Below are 13,880 nucleotides of genomic sequence, written 5' to 3'. Positions count from 1 at the left end.
TTCACTATTCACTCAAAGCTGGATATTTGATGTACGAGTGAGGAGGCACCACAGCGCATTCTCATCCCTCCCCATCTCAGCACTAGGTGAGTTCAGCCAAATCATTTTTCCTTGTCCTACTTCCTCGTCGCCCTGCATTCTCTCTCACCTCCCCTTTCTTCCTTCTTCTTTTCCTTGATTTTCACATTCGCTCTGCGTCTCATACATTGATGCACCAGCATCACACATAGTCTAGACTTTCACGATCCCGTCTTCTTGCCGGCCCTTCTTATACTTCTTATGAGTCGTCTGTATGTGTATCCGTCCTTTCTGATCATATATGTGCTTCTTCCCCTTGGCCTTTCCTCCTCGAGCTGTACAAGTTCTGGTAGAATGAACACATCACGACAACTCAGACCATACCCTCTCGTTTCTGTACTGACTGCTTACTTCTGATCTAGTGCCATGTCAATCAGAGAACACAAACCCAGATCGAGTGGTTTTCTCCGTTCTCATACTAATCTCATCAGTCCTCAAAGTACTCATCAGGTCAGACCAATAGCCTTCCTCAAGAATCCAGCCATCCCGCTAGAATTACTCACCTCATTCATTCCTCACACTCCTACCATTCCACGAGCTCGGATCTCTCCCATCGACGAGCATTACATCGAACCTTCTGCATATCAGACTACTAACCAAGTAGAAAGTCAAACGGAAGATACCTCCAAAGCGATGGTTTTGTCTACTCAAAGAAGCTCTCAACACCTACCGTTGAATCAAGCTGCTCCACCTAGCCAAGCGATGGACCCAAGAAAATCTCAAAACCCCCGTACCCATACAGACGGTCAAGGTAATCCACCTCAACAAGGTAAACTTTCTTCTCAAGCTGGACTCTCCAGCCCTCAAGATCATCAAAAGAACCCCATCCGAGGTGCTACCGATCACTCAACACGAGTAAATCATCACAATCGACCACCACCTCAGGAAGCTGATGTTCACAATGCTAATAATCGACTTGTCAAAGCACAAGATTATGCTACATACCCAGGCAATGTGAAGGAGGCGGACCGAATCGGCAACAATAGTTCTGGCCTCCCTCGTGGTAATATCACAAGTAGGCAAAGTGAGTCGTCAATTTCTCCTATTTATCCTCCTATACTGCTTACGTTCATACTTGATGAAACTAGCCGATAATGCTCACAAGCAAGATACTTTCAAAGTCAATATGCTTCCTCCACCTCGATATGGTAATAAAGGTATCCCTCTAGCTGTAAGTCTGATTCGCTTGTACATTTCAATATTTGTCGTATCAAGCTGAACCGTTGCTTGTAGCAACCCGAAAGGCAAGTGTACCACGGCCAAACTCCAGCCCAGACCACTCGTACACTTCCTCGAGAGCAAGCTCCGATGACTCATGAATTCCGAAACGATTTTCAAGCTGAGGAAGAGTTCGACGAGCTTGGTGAAGACTACGATAATTTCGAGGAGCCAACTCCAGTGGTACATGGTGTTCCTCATACCGATGCTGCTCGGATCAGGCCTGAATACCCTTTCAAAAGTTCGAATAGTGTATCTCAATCTTCATCTCGCTATGATACTGATCCTAGATTTGGTAAGACCTCTCATGGTCATCAATCGAATCGACCAGAAGATCCTCATACACCCATCTACCTGGGTCGAAATATCAAACCATCTGTAAATCCTCCCCGAAGGGTTCCCACCAATGGGTATAACTCTTACTCTATGCCAGGCCGTCCCTCATTCGATGACGAGCTGGGCGGTGTTCCTTCACGAAGAATCCCGATGGAAGAATCGGTCTTGACGTTCGACGAAACTGGTCAACCAGTAACTCCTGAAAGACAATCTGGTAGGGATGAGAGTACTTTCAACTTTACTCCTTCTGCCAAAGTGAGTGTATTGTCTTAGACGTTCAAATCGTAATACTGACAAGCATTACAGGATCCGGAAGCGGACGAAGACGTTGTACCTGAGCCTGAAGCCCGATTCAAAATTCCTGTTGAGTTGGAGGATCCCTTCGCACTGATCAGATCTTTCATCGATCGTGAGAAAGTCTTCGAGGGAGTTCTGAAATATACAGGAGATCCCAAATTCCAACCTACTTGGGCTACTATCAAGGGTGAGTGAGGTGGAACTCGGTCGCACAAAATGCTTATTGTATGTGTTGATATGATATAGAGGGACATACTAAACTGAGCAGTAGCCTGAATTCTACCCACCATCACTTTGAAAGTATCGAGGGATGTGAGTTCCGTCTCTTCCTCTTATCGGTGATGGTAGTCAGCTAAATTGATTGGATGTGAATAGCTCTGACCAAACTCGTTGAGATCAAAGATAAAGAACTGGAACGAAAGATCGGTCTTACCAAAAGGTATGCAGAAGCTGGCTCGGATCTTTCCGAGCATTGCAGTATGATGCAATTGACTACTAGAAACAACGTTAAGCGAAGGAAGGTTGAGATGGAGGTAGATTAGGTGAATTCAGTAAGGATTGATGTAAAGTAAGGAGAGTCGAACATCAGAGTCAGAAGTGAAAGTGATATCGTAAAGAACTCAGGCAGACCATGGTTTGTATTTACCTCAGAGTATGTGTGTATAGATCATAAGACCTTTTTAATCCTAGTATATGACGTGCTGAAAGTGAAGTATGTAATGATATTGTGTATAAATATGTAGGTTATGGGGAAGTTGTATATATCATGTCAATATTATAAGATGAATGTCACATGACGTATGAGATTTATATGTGTCTGTATCCACGAACTATGCGAGTGATCGAGCTAGCTCCTGCCATTCATATCTTCTATATTATGTACATTACTAGACTCAGTATTTGCAATGTCCCTTCCATCTCGGGTAAGCCACCACATCTCTTACGTTCCCCACGCCCGTCACATAACTTATCCATCTATCCCAACCCATCCCCCAACCTCCATGAGGTATCGATCCGTACCTTCTCAAATCAATATACCACTCGTAGTCTTCTACCTTCATTCCATTCTGTTCGATCGCACGAGTGAGATGATCTAGACGATGTTCTCTGAGGGACCCACCGGCCATCTCGCCAATGAGGGGGAAAAGGAGATCGAAACATTCTACTGTCTCCCCACCCTCTTCCTCTCCATTCTTCCCTGTGGAGGTGGACGAAGGTAACATATAAAAAGGTTTGATCTTCTTGGGATACCTCATAACGAACACCGGTCCATTAAAATGATTAGCCAACCATTTTTCATTCTCTGTCGACAAACCTTCTCCCCAAGTCGGCACATCTTTCAAAGGTAATTCACCTTCTTCCCTTCTTTCCTCTTTAGCTTGTCTAAGTAAATCCAAAGCTTGAGTATAATCGATTCTCGTAAATGGTTTAGCGAGTATTTGTCTCAAGTGATTTAATGGATCCGATCGATTGATCACTCCTTGTTGTTCTACCACCTCAATCTCCGAATTGTCATTCGAGGATTTCGATATCATTTCTAAATCCTCTTTAACCCTTTTACCTCTCTTACTACCCTCTTTCAGTATCCGATCTACACTGAATTTAATTCCATCCTCAACAACGTCCAATAGTTGATCTAGATCTTCTATAAATCCCACTTCACCTTCCAACATGTAAAATTCACTCAAATGTCTTGATGTCAAACTTGGTTCGGCCCTGAATGAAGGTGATAATGTATATGTACGTGAGAGAGAATGAGTGGGAGCTTCCAAGTGAAGTTGGGAAGATACGGTTAGATGAGCAGGATGAGGGAAGAATGTTGTCGTCTGTGGACTGTTGGGATTAGGTTGATCTAGGAGAGTAAATACTTCCCCGGCACCTTCACAATCTGATGAAGTAAGGAGAGGGGTATGTATATGGATAAAGTCGTTTTCCTACGAATTAGACATGCTTTTGTGAGTAGAAAGAAGAGAATATGAGATAGATAAATCACCCACCTCGAACCAATCATGCCAATCTCTCATGATATTATCCCTTATCCTCATCACAGCTGCGGTCTGGGAAGTACGGAACCTCAAATGAGCGTTATCACGAAGTACAGAATTAGGTAGTGATTTCTTTTGGATTGGGTATGTCTACGCGTCACACCATAGACATAATTAGCAATGAAAAACAACTTGGCTTTGGATGTAAGATGCGATGTAGTTATTTCTTATCCATACGCATGTTGGGTCAACTCACCTCGGAATCGCACTCTCCCAAGATGTTCAGATCATTCACCAATAATTCTAAATCTTGTCCTTGGCCTTTTGATTTTTTCAATTCTCCCTTGAGATTTACGCTGGTCCCATTCGTCAGTCTGCGAAAATGCAGATAATCCATCAAGTCAGCTATATAGATACACACTGCATGAGTCGGTGACGGGTCATGTCAGACTGTCATCGTAAGACAACTTGATGTGATAAGATGGGGAAGTTCACTCACCCATCAGCTTTTCCCTTGCCTTTCAGCACAGCCTGCAGGCTCTTTCCCGAGCTCCCATCGTTGATTTCAGCAAAGGAAACATTCTTGTGCGTCCGTATAGATTTGATCCATCCATTGACGGAAATTGGTTCTCCCGGTGAGTCGGTGGATGTTGTGGATGTTGCGATTTGGGCGGTCCGCTGAGATAGGATGGAGCGTAGGGTCGGGGGGAGATTGGACACTTTAATTGATGTCCTTTTCATCTTCCCCGATTGGACAGACACCGAGAGAAACCTGGAAATGAGGGTGTAGTGAATGACTTGAGGGACGATTTATGTACAGGACGAGAAAGGTGAAATTTCGGCATTCCAGATTACCTTAGCTTTGAAGTTGACCTCCACTTGCAACTCATCCCGCTCTCACTCCCCCAACTTAGTCCCTCACCCCTCACCATGGACCTGGTCTTGGTGTGCATGACGGTACGTCCACTGGTCTTATATGGGTATTGATTATGATGAATGCATGTAGATCTTTCTTTCTGTTGATACAATGAGAACAAATTGCGTGTGTGTGTCGTATGGCGACCGATATATCTAGACCTGGTATTTGATATATGGCTTTTTTTCAGAAATGAAAATTCCCATGCATGACCCATGCTTGAGATATACGCAATGCAGATTAGCGGGCATATGTACATATGTATACAGGTACAGTCCAAGACAAACACCACCAGCGTGCTGTAAGCTGTAACGTTATGTTCGTCAGACTGAAACCTCTGACCTGCCCATCGGATAGAACATGGATGTGGAGGCTTTTCACAAAGGACATGTGAGATAGGGAAGACAAAAAGTAAACAAGCCCGTACAGTTACAACGTTGACTGTATGTCCTGCGGTACGAATGGTAGAAGAGCCAGATGGGTCACAATTTGCGGGATCGTTCAAGCGGAGAGCAGAGAGGTGGTTATGTACAATAGTACACAAGATCTTGTTTTTGACTGGAAGATACCAGCTTCAATTCCTTCCATCTATTCCCTTCTCGTCTCTGATACTCTCTCTTCTGCAGACAAGACAAAACAATCACCTTTCGTTTGATTCACATTACGCTCCTTTACATATCCTGACCAAGATCATCTTTCGGCTCAATCAATTCCACACTGCCTTAGTCTCAGTCTCAAATAGTTCCACGATAACCTATCTTGGCATCAAAACTCCTAGATCGTCAGAAAGAAAGAAACGAAGACATGTGAGTGAGCGGGGATTGAATTTCCTCGTCACTACTCGTACCCGTACACCGCTTCTTTTCGTTCTTACCCCTTCTCTTCTTTGTCCTTATTCTTCTCATTTGACTCGCTTAGTATCTGTATAGTGTAGTATCCATATGCCATCTCATGACGTTCTGGCAGCGTCATCTGAATGAGCATATCAAGCCTTCTCTTTCTCGTCCTTGATCCTTTGAATCCTGCAGACAAGAAAGATCTTTGCTGACGTCTGCTTGTTACTTTTCAGTTGTTTACTCCTGCTGTATTTCGGAAGTAATATCTCAGGCACCGCTTTGTGTTGGTGTTTGGAGTGCGGGATACTTGGCGGTTGATCATCGGATGGCCCTGAACTAAACACTTGAAAATCAGGCAAACATTAGGGTAAGTTGGAAGTTGTACCGTTGAACCGAAACACAATAACACCGCACGGTCCACCTGTAAACCATCGACTACTCATATCTCCGCCTCTGTGAATTGGTCCACTCAACCCACACAATAAGTGTATAAAAGCTAACATAACAGCTCATTCTTCCTTATCTCCCTTCCCTTCGCCTCTTCTTTCGCCTGCCTCTGCTTCTCTCATCCTCTTCTGGTCATCCATCCGGTTCAGTCTCATTTCGACCTCTTACTGCACGTACGCATCATTGCGCGGAGCATTCATCAAATTCAGCCAGACATGTTCACGCATACGTTACTTTCGACTTTCTCATTTTTGGTTATCGCTGCTGCGGCCGCACCAGTCGATGAATCATGGGTCCAGCCTCGAGATTCACCAGTCCACGAACTATTCTATAAAAGAGCTCCTAATCCTTCGGATCCAAGTGAGTTCGGATATTGGTACCTGGTACCTTTGAGCATCTTTGCTGATCATTCCTCTTGATTCGATTCAAACAGATTTCGCATCAAACTATCCAGCACCTGGTAGTACCCCACCTACCGATTCGTTACCTCAAGCATGGACAGATAAGTTGAAAACAATCAATCTACCTGACGTTCAGCCCTCGAGTCCGAACAATGGTTATCCAACTTATGCCGATGGTGAAACTCCATACGATCAGAAGATCTGTTCATTCACTTACCAATGTACGACGGATGAAGATCTGTATAATCCACCTTCGGGTGTCCTCGCTGTATGTCTCTTTCGATCCCGTCAAAGGACCTGTCTTGCTCTCGATCTCATGATGCGTGACTGATCTTCACTCGTATCTCATTTAGCTGTCCTTCGATGATGGACCAGGAGATGCTTCACCAGACTTGTACAGTTTTTTGGCCGCCAACAACATCTCAACTGCTGCTACCCATTTCATGATTGGTGGTAATATCGTATACAAGTAAGTGTCTTGTTCCATGGCGGAACCGGACCTCCCGTTTGGTGTATACATATGTTCTAACCTGTGCTTCCTGGTAGTCCTACCGGTATGCAGGCTGCTGTCGATGCCGGTGGACTTATCGGTGTTCACACATGGTCTCATCAATACAGTAAGTCTCCCTGTCAATCCCTCTGGCTTGCCAGCTGAACTAATCATACATCTCTCACGTGTAGCTACTACCCTTTCCAACGAAGGGGTTCTCGGTGAACTCGGATGGACCATGCAAATCATCAGTGATCTCAATGGAGGACGGATCCCCAAATACTGGAGACCACCTTACGGTGATGTCGATAACAGAGTTAGGGCAATTGCGAAAGGAGTTTTCGGACTTGAGACCGTTGTCTGGAACACTGGTAAGTAGATACGTTCGTTGTTCCCTAGGCTCCTCCCCCAGATACTCCTGCAAATCTGGTCGAGAATGTATCGCTTACCAATTTGATCTGCTAGACTCCGCTGATTGGGCTATCGGCAGTGATGCTCGATATACTCACGACTCGGTCGTTTCCCAAGTCAATCAATGGTTATCCGGAAACAAGACCAACGGATTATTATTACTTGAGCACGAAATCCAGCAGACCGAGGTCGATGTCTTCAAGGCAATCTTCCCAAGCATCGGATCGAATGGATGGACCATCAAAAATGTCGCTGATGCATGGGGTATGGATTGGTACGTCAACTCCGGTAAGACCAACACCGAGGCTATCACTACGATGTCAGTCGGAGCGAGCACCTTGGCCGTGACCAATCAGACCACCTCTCAACAATCTTCTACCTCTGCCTCCGCTTCTGCTTCTGTATCGACAACTTCCGGTTCAGCCTCTACTACTTCGGCTCAAGTCGCCAGTTCCACTTCGACATCATCTGCTACTGCTGCCGCCGCTGCGAATTCGGGCTCATCATCCTCTGCCTCTTCCACCCTGATGATCCCAGGATTTTCTTTAGCAGGTTTAGGATTCTTAACTGCTCTTTTCCTTCAAGTATAATCAGTTACTTTGCATGGACAATATTTTCGGATTTGGTAATGTAACGAAATGACATTTAACATGTAGATAGAAGAAACAGGGCAGAACCGAAGGGGATTATAATCACAACACAACATCTCATTTAAGATGTCCTTTTAGAGTGGATTGAAGGTTGAGATAATGACGGATGACAGATAATTAGGTAGTAGCTTTCATACAGCATTAGCAACAATCATGTTTGGAAAAACGATACGTAACATGGACAATATAATCATCTTTCATTCAGTAGTAGTTCGAGTACATGCATTTCCATATAACAGGTAATGGTATAGCACATCGTTGTATCGTAGCCGTTATAAATCATCACCGGCGTCACAGCGTCACATTTGAAGTTGATTGCACAGTAGTCGCAGTACATCTAATCGCCTTGGGTGACGGAATGTACTTTACTGCACAGTGTTACGTAGATTCTGTATTCATAATCAGATTGATGATGCTTAGCGACTCGCCAGGGAAGGATCTATAAGCATCACTCCACCTCCATAAGGTCGTTCGACGATATATCTATCAAGAATCATGGATCATGGATCATGGATCAGTCAACAGGGACTTGAGAATGTAGATTGAGAACTTACTGATATCTGAAAGGACTTTCATGATGTCCTGGATGTCTCCTTCTGTGAACTTCGTCAAAGGCAAGCGCAAATGGCTTGAAACAATCAACTTCGATTGTAATTTGGAAGATATCTTGTTGGTGAGGAAGTGAAACAACCTCATGGAACTTTGGATTGGATATGTACAGGTTTATTCGTCAGATCTTGTTGAGCAGTGAACGGTACGAAGAGGAAAGGCGAGAAATAAAGACCCGGATTTAAACATGTACTCACTTCGACAGGAATTGACATGTTGTAATTGATAAGTATAACTCAGTAGGACGATAGACGAAAGATTGAGTTGGGGTTTCGAAGATTGATTTTTCCAAGTATATCAAGGGGTATCTATGTCTTTCATTGTACTGCACTGAACATCGAACATCGAAACATCGAAACATCGAAATCATTCGAGCTAAGCATGTCCCCCCAAAACGCACTTCAAAGTCGTGTTTGAAAGGGTCTCTCTGGCCATCAACCAAATTATCTTCACATGATTCAGGTGCATATTCGCTTTACTGAATTCCGATCAACCACAATGGTCATCCGGCAGCAGACCATGCTACCAAAATGGTAAGTGATGCGGAAATGGTCGTTTTTGAGATCGGCGAGGCATCCTAGATCATTTCGAGGGCTGAAGTTTTCCCTTTGGAAGACTATCATGTTCGCATACAGGTTGATCCTTTAGGGTAAGACCTATTCCTTAGATCTGTTACTTATAACAACCGATTATGTGCGTGCATGTGTATTTGTGATGCATCATCAAGGCGCCACTTTTTAAGATTGGGAGGAGAACGCTAAAAAGTTCAGTTGAAACCCAAACACGTCTACACATAGACACTTTTGTGCATCTTTCATAATTTGATACGCATATATCGTAGCAAGGTGCGGACGCCGGATAGGCAAGGATGATGATCGGAACCAAGGGAAGCGAGTACGAAGCGAAGAGCTAAGAAATAGAGAATCGCAAATACACTCAACATGCCTTCGAGGCGTGCTCTAGAGGCCACATCTGCATGCTACCATGCTTTATCCTGAAGGTCTTCCGTCTGGATGGAAATACCTTCTTGAGGTTTTACTTTACTTTGCGACATACAATGGTATTCTCGATAACAACATCCCTCTACATTATCTTCCTAGAAGAAGTCTTTCAACAACGTCAAACCCTATTAAGATGATTCAGTATTGTTCGGATTTCTTGAAGATCTCAGCCGTGTATGATCGAAAGATGCTACAGAATGAATAAGCCGTGTATGATCGAAAGATGCTACAGAATGAATAATGTGTTAAATACAAAATACTATCAATTTGGGTGCCAAGATCAAGCCTCAAAGCGTCAGATCGTCGCCAAAGTGATACGACGGTCCCCCCATTCGATTGCGTTATCGTGCAGATTCTAAATATCATTTTCATAGATGCAGATATAGTACAAAGGCTCACACATACATAAGATTCAGGACTCTCCTTCAGTGAATTATTCAACCGATCTTCGAACCAACTCTACTTGTATAAAAATTGACAGCTATACACTTTCTCATCTTGATCCCAGTGTTCCCAAATTGATTCCGGATCTTCCTCCTGATCTACCATTTCTTTCGAGGGGATCGCAAATGCTATAGTCTCATATGGTTCTGCTGCAAGCTGTGTATGTTTGTTAAACGGCGTCAGCAACACTCAGGTATACATACTATCATGCAGAGACAAAGGAGACTGTAGGCAGAGGGTAAAACAACTCACAACTAAATATTGGAATGCTCTATTTGGTATTTCCCTTCTCTGTTCAAATGCAGACATAAATCTTCTTCTTGGTTTTTCACCTTCTTTGATCTCCGGTAACGAAATGGTGAACAATAACCCCATCCTCTGACTGACCGGTTCACGTATCTTGATGATTTTATAACCTGTTCATGTCGCAGAAATGCATCATCAGCACCTCTCGAGTGATCGTTAAAACTGGAAAAACGTCATACTCACCTGGACGTCCAATCTTGACGAAAACCTTTTTCTTGACTTGCTGGGCAGCATTAGGAGGAGCCTGGATCATCAAAGAAGCATCTTTGTTATCCTTGGCTGCTCTTCTAGCCAAGTTTGTCTGATGTTTCTTTCCCTGTGTATGGGCGAGATAGGAACCTTCGTTGACATGGAGTGTAAGACATAATCGACATTCAAGCGTACCCAAATGGGTTCTGCAGGAGGGTCAGCATGAGACACTTCTGATCTGTTAGCTTACCGATATTTCTGAAACTCACCTAAGAATATATGGATCTTTCGCTAGATCTATCGTCTCCAAAGCTAACTTTCTCAATCTCTCTCTTCGATCTACTGCTGTCTCGGATGCTCCGGCTATGCAGAAGATCAGTAAGTCTCACTGTTCGTGATTTAACAAGATATCACTCACCAACACCACCACTACCTTTGTTTGCACCAGCTCGATTCTATTGACAAGTTAGCGGAGATACAGAAGTGTGTCGAAGAAAGCAGAGAGATACTCACTTGATAATCTACACGGGAAGACTGATGTCAGCAAAGTCGATCTATACCCATTTTGATCAGATTGACTCACCCATTTTTGTACCCGGTGACTGTCCAATGTCGAGTCTTCCTGTGATATTGACAGAGATAGAGGGTGAGATTGGGATAGAGGTTGAATTCCAGGCTGTTTCCTTCACATCGTTCGAATGTGACCAAAGACTGAAGACGGAATCAAATTTTGGCTGAGTCGGTGCCCCATCCTAAACTCGAAGTTGTCGTTCAACGACATGTTATGATCACATTTTCTACCAAGGCATATTCATCAATCGCGCTCCCTCTTGCATCTGAGTCCGAGATACCAGGTAGAGATCACCACGTAAGATGTCACTGTTCCCTTCAGCGTTCGAAGGATCGGCTGCTGGACCCTCGACGTCACTCACTTCAGCGTTCGCAAAACCCTCCAAAAACAACAACAAACGAAAACGACCTTCGACAGGTGGTCATCACGATGAGAGCCTTCTCAAATCGACTCAAGCGAACCTCGAGAAGCTGATGAGTAAGTTGGAGAAGGGAGATGTTAAGGAGAAATTGGGAACGGAAAGTATGGGTGGATCAAGTAAGAAGAAGAAGGGAAATGCGCATGTCGAATCGAAGAAGGGATCGAAAGTGGTAGACACCCCGAAAGGCAAGGAGAAAAGTCATATTGTCCAGCGTCAGTCTACACCTGGGTCGAGTAAGAAGGAGAAGTCTACGCCTAATCCCCAGCAGCAGCCAAAGAATAAAAGCAAAGAGAAGAGTGGTCCGGTGGAACTTCCCATACCTCCGGTATCTTCATCACCTGAGGGAAAGATCAAAGTCGGCGGAGAAAACTTGACGGATATGCAGAAGAATATGCAAGCTAAACTTGAAGGAGCGAGATTCAGATGGATCAACGAGCAATTGTACTCTACGCCATCGACGGAAGCTGTTGAAATGATGAAGAAGGATCCAAAGATCTTTGCTGATGTAAGTTGACCTTTGTTTATCGTTCGACTGTCATCTCGCTGTTCAGTGGTGGTCAAGCTGATCTTGTCTTATGCCTACGCAGTACCACATGACCCACCGAGTGCTTACTGCCGGATGGCCCTCTCCACCGCTTCAACACATCATCAAAGCTCTTTCAATTCTACCTGCTGGCACGGTTATCGCAGATCTCGGTTGTGGTGATGCCGGCCTAGCCAGAACTTTAGTACCTCAAGGCAAGGTGGTACTATCGTACGATCTGGTAGGAGACTCGGGGGTACCCGGAAGTAGTGATCAAGTCAAGGAGAAGGAGATATCAGAAGGATGGGTCATCCAATCTGATTTCCTGGAACAAATTCCCTTGCCCGGTAGACCTGGTGGTACAGACCATGAAGCATCGGTAGATGAGCAGGCAACTAAGAAAGAAAAGGGAAAGAAGAAGAGTAAGAGGGACGAAAAAGCCTCAGAAGTTGTGGATGTAGTGGTCTGCTGTTTGAGTCTGATGGGTAAGAATTGGGTAGGAGGAATAGCCGAAGCTTGTAGAGTACTCAAACAAGGGTGAGTGGATTAGCTCTGCCAACTATCCAATAGTATGCAGCTCAGAAGCTAATTTTGTGTCTCTGTAGAGGTATATTCCATATCGCCGAAGTGACATCGAGATTCACATCTACAGAAGCGTTTGTAGAGAAAGTGGAATCCTTTGGACTCAAGTTGGAAGAGCAGGATTCGCCCTCGACCCATTTCACTCTTTTCCGATTCACAAAGGAATCGCCTGTGCCCCTTGGTCCAGCTAGGGGAGAAGAAGGATGGCAAGAGAGGGTTAAGGAAGGTGAAGATATATTGAAAGCTTGTGTATATAAGAAACGTTGATGAATTGGGAATCCCATCTTGCGTAATGATTCAGCGTCATACATGGGAGAATAGGTACAACGAATTTTCGCATATAGCTGTCGATATACATGTATATATGATATTGATCCTGTTCTAGCAGTCCTTGCGATTATTGGATAGTCACGACGAGTACATTATTAATGTGAAAGAGTAGAAGTGTCAGCGTATTTCAGATCTCATTATATCGATAGACCCGATTGGGCTGCTTTCATTGTCCTCCTATGAGCTTAACACTGAATGAGACAGGCGAAATCTGATATTCGATTCACCAAGAAGTGATGTAATGATCGCTCAGTCGCCGTTTTTTGCGTAAACAGATCATGCCTTCCTGGCTTTTCGGATCACATTTTTGAATACATTCGGACATACGTGAAGGTCTACACGATCCAAGGACTGTAAAGGAAGAATGTTAGTGGTACATAACAATAGGTAGCAGCACGAGCTTGGACCTTTCGTCATCACATGGATGAACCAGAAAAGGGGTCGCACTCGAAAATTTATCGGGACCGGAACGGCGTTAAACATTCCACCCAGAAACCTCCTAATCCGACCTCCGAAAAGGAATTACCCTGATCAACATCTGACAGCAAAAGTCTCCCTCTCGTGTTGCCCTCTGGATCCAGATGGACGTTTCACGTTTAAGCGAAACAAACTTACCGCTTAGTCGTCATGACTCATGGCTCGGTAAATCAAACCAAGGTATGACCGTGAAAACATTGGATCCGAAAAGTTTTTAGTTTGAGTGGTCTTGTGTTGTACTCGCTAGTACTGCAGGATCAATCCAATGACGGTTTCCGGAGATGTAAGGAGACTGTGTTGTGTTCGCAAGTAATCGTCCCTCTATCTTTTCCATCTACTGTACTACTATATATCCTTTATTG

General features: G+C 44.2%; 5 protein-coding genes across 5 annotated transcripts; 3 read left to right on the top strand and 2 right to left on the bottom strand.

The window, feature by feature from the left end:
• Positions 1-444: 444 nt before the first annotated feature.
• On the top strand, positions 445-2,471 carry I203_102132 (uncharacterized protein; the record flags this gene model as incomplete). The annotated part of the gene is made up of 6 exons (XM_019146636.1): positions 445-1,102; positions 1,167-1,249; positions 1,312-1,887; positions 1,939-2,116; positions 2,176-2,241; positions 2,305-2,471. 6 exons carry the CDS (start codon positions 445-447, stop codon positions 2,469-2,471), a joined length of 1,728 nt encoding a protein of 575 aa, XP_019004169.1.
• A 351-nt stretch (positions 2,472-2,822) lies between these two features.
• I203_102131 (asparagine-tRNA ligase) lies at positions 2,823-4,655 on the bottom strand (the record flags this gene model as incomplete). The annotated part of the gene is made up of 4 exons (XM_019146635.1): positions 2,823-3,863; positions 3,927-4,064; positions 4,171-4,288; positions 4,414-4,655. The coding sequence occupies 4 exons, from the start codon at positions 4,653-4,655 to the stop codon at positions 2,823-2,825; spliced, it is 1,539 nt and encodes a 512-aa protein (XP_019004168.1).
• Positions 4,656-6,328: 1,673 nt separating this feature from the next.
• Positions 6,329-8,005, top strand: I203_102130 (uncharacterized protein; the record flags this gene model as incomplete). Its single annotated transcript, XM_019146634.1, has 6 exons — positions 6,329-6,473; positions 6,547-6,782; positions 6,868-6,983; positions 7,061-7,131; positions 7,196-7,375; positions 7,470-8,005. 6 exons carry the CDS (start codon positions 6,329-6,331, stop codon positions 8,003-8,005), a joined length of 1,284 nt encoding a protein of 427 aa, XP_019004167.1.
• A 2,129-nt stretch (positions 8,006-10,134) lies between these two features.
• On the bottom strand, positions 10,135-11,201 carry I203_102129 (uncharacterized protein; the record flags this gene model as incomplete). Its single annotated transcript, XM_019146633.1, has 7 exons — positions 10,135-10,275; positions 10,372-10,535; positions 10,609-10,820; positions 10,884-10,977; positions 11,033-11,069; positions 11,128-11,135; positions 11,198-11,201. 7 exons carry the CDS (start codon positions 11,199-11,201, stop codon positions 10,135-10,137), a joined length of 660 nt encoding a protein of 219 aa, XP_019004166.1.
• A 286-nt stretch (positions 11,202-11,487) lies between these two features.
• I203_102128 (uncharacterized protein) lies at positions 11,488-12,978 on the top strand (the record flags this gene model as incomplete). The annotated part of the gene is made up of 3 exons (XM_065517031.1): positions 11,488-12,111; positions 12,194-12,666; positions 12,735-12,978. 3 exons carry the CDS (start codon positions 11,488-11,490, stop codon positions 12,976-12,978), a joined length of 1,341 nt encoding a protein of 446 aa, XP_065373849.1.
• Positions 12,979-13,880: the final 902 nt, after the last annotated feature.

Source organism: Kwoniella mangroviensis, assembly GCF_000507465.2.
Source record: "Kwoniella mangroviensis CBS 8507 chromosome 1 map unlocalized Ctg01, whole genome shotgun sequence".
NCBI classification, from domain to species: Eukaryota; Fungi; Basidiomycota; class Tremellomycetes; order Tremellales; family Cryptococcaceae; genus Kwoniella; species Kwoniella mangrovensis.
This window is presented reverse-complemented; position numbering and strand designations above follow the sequence as displayed.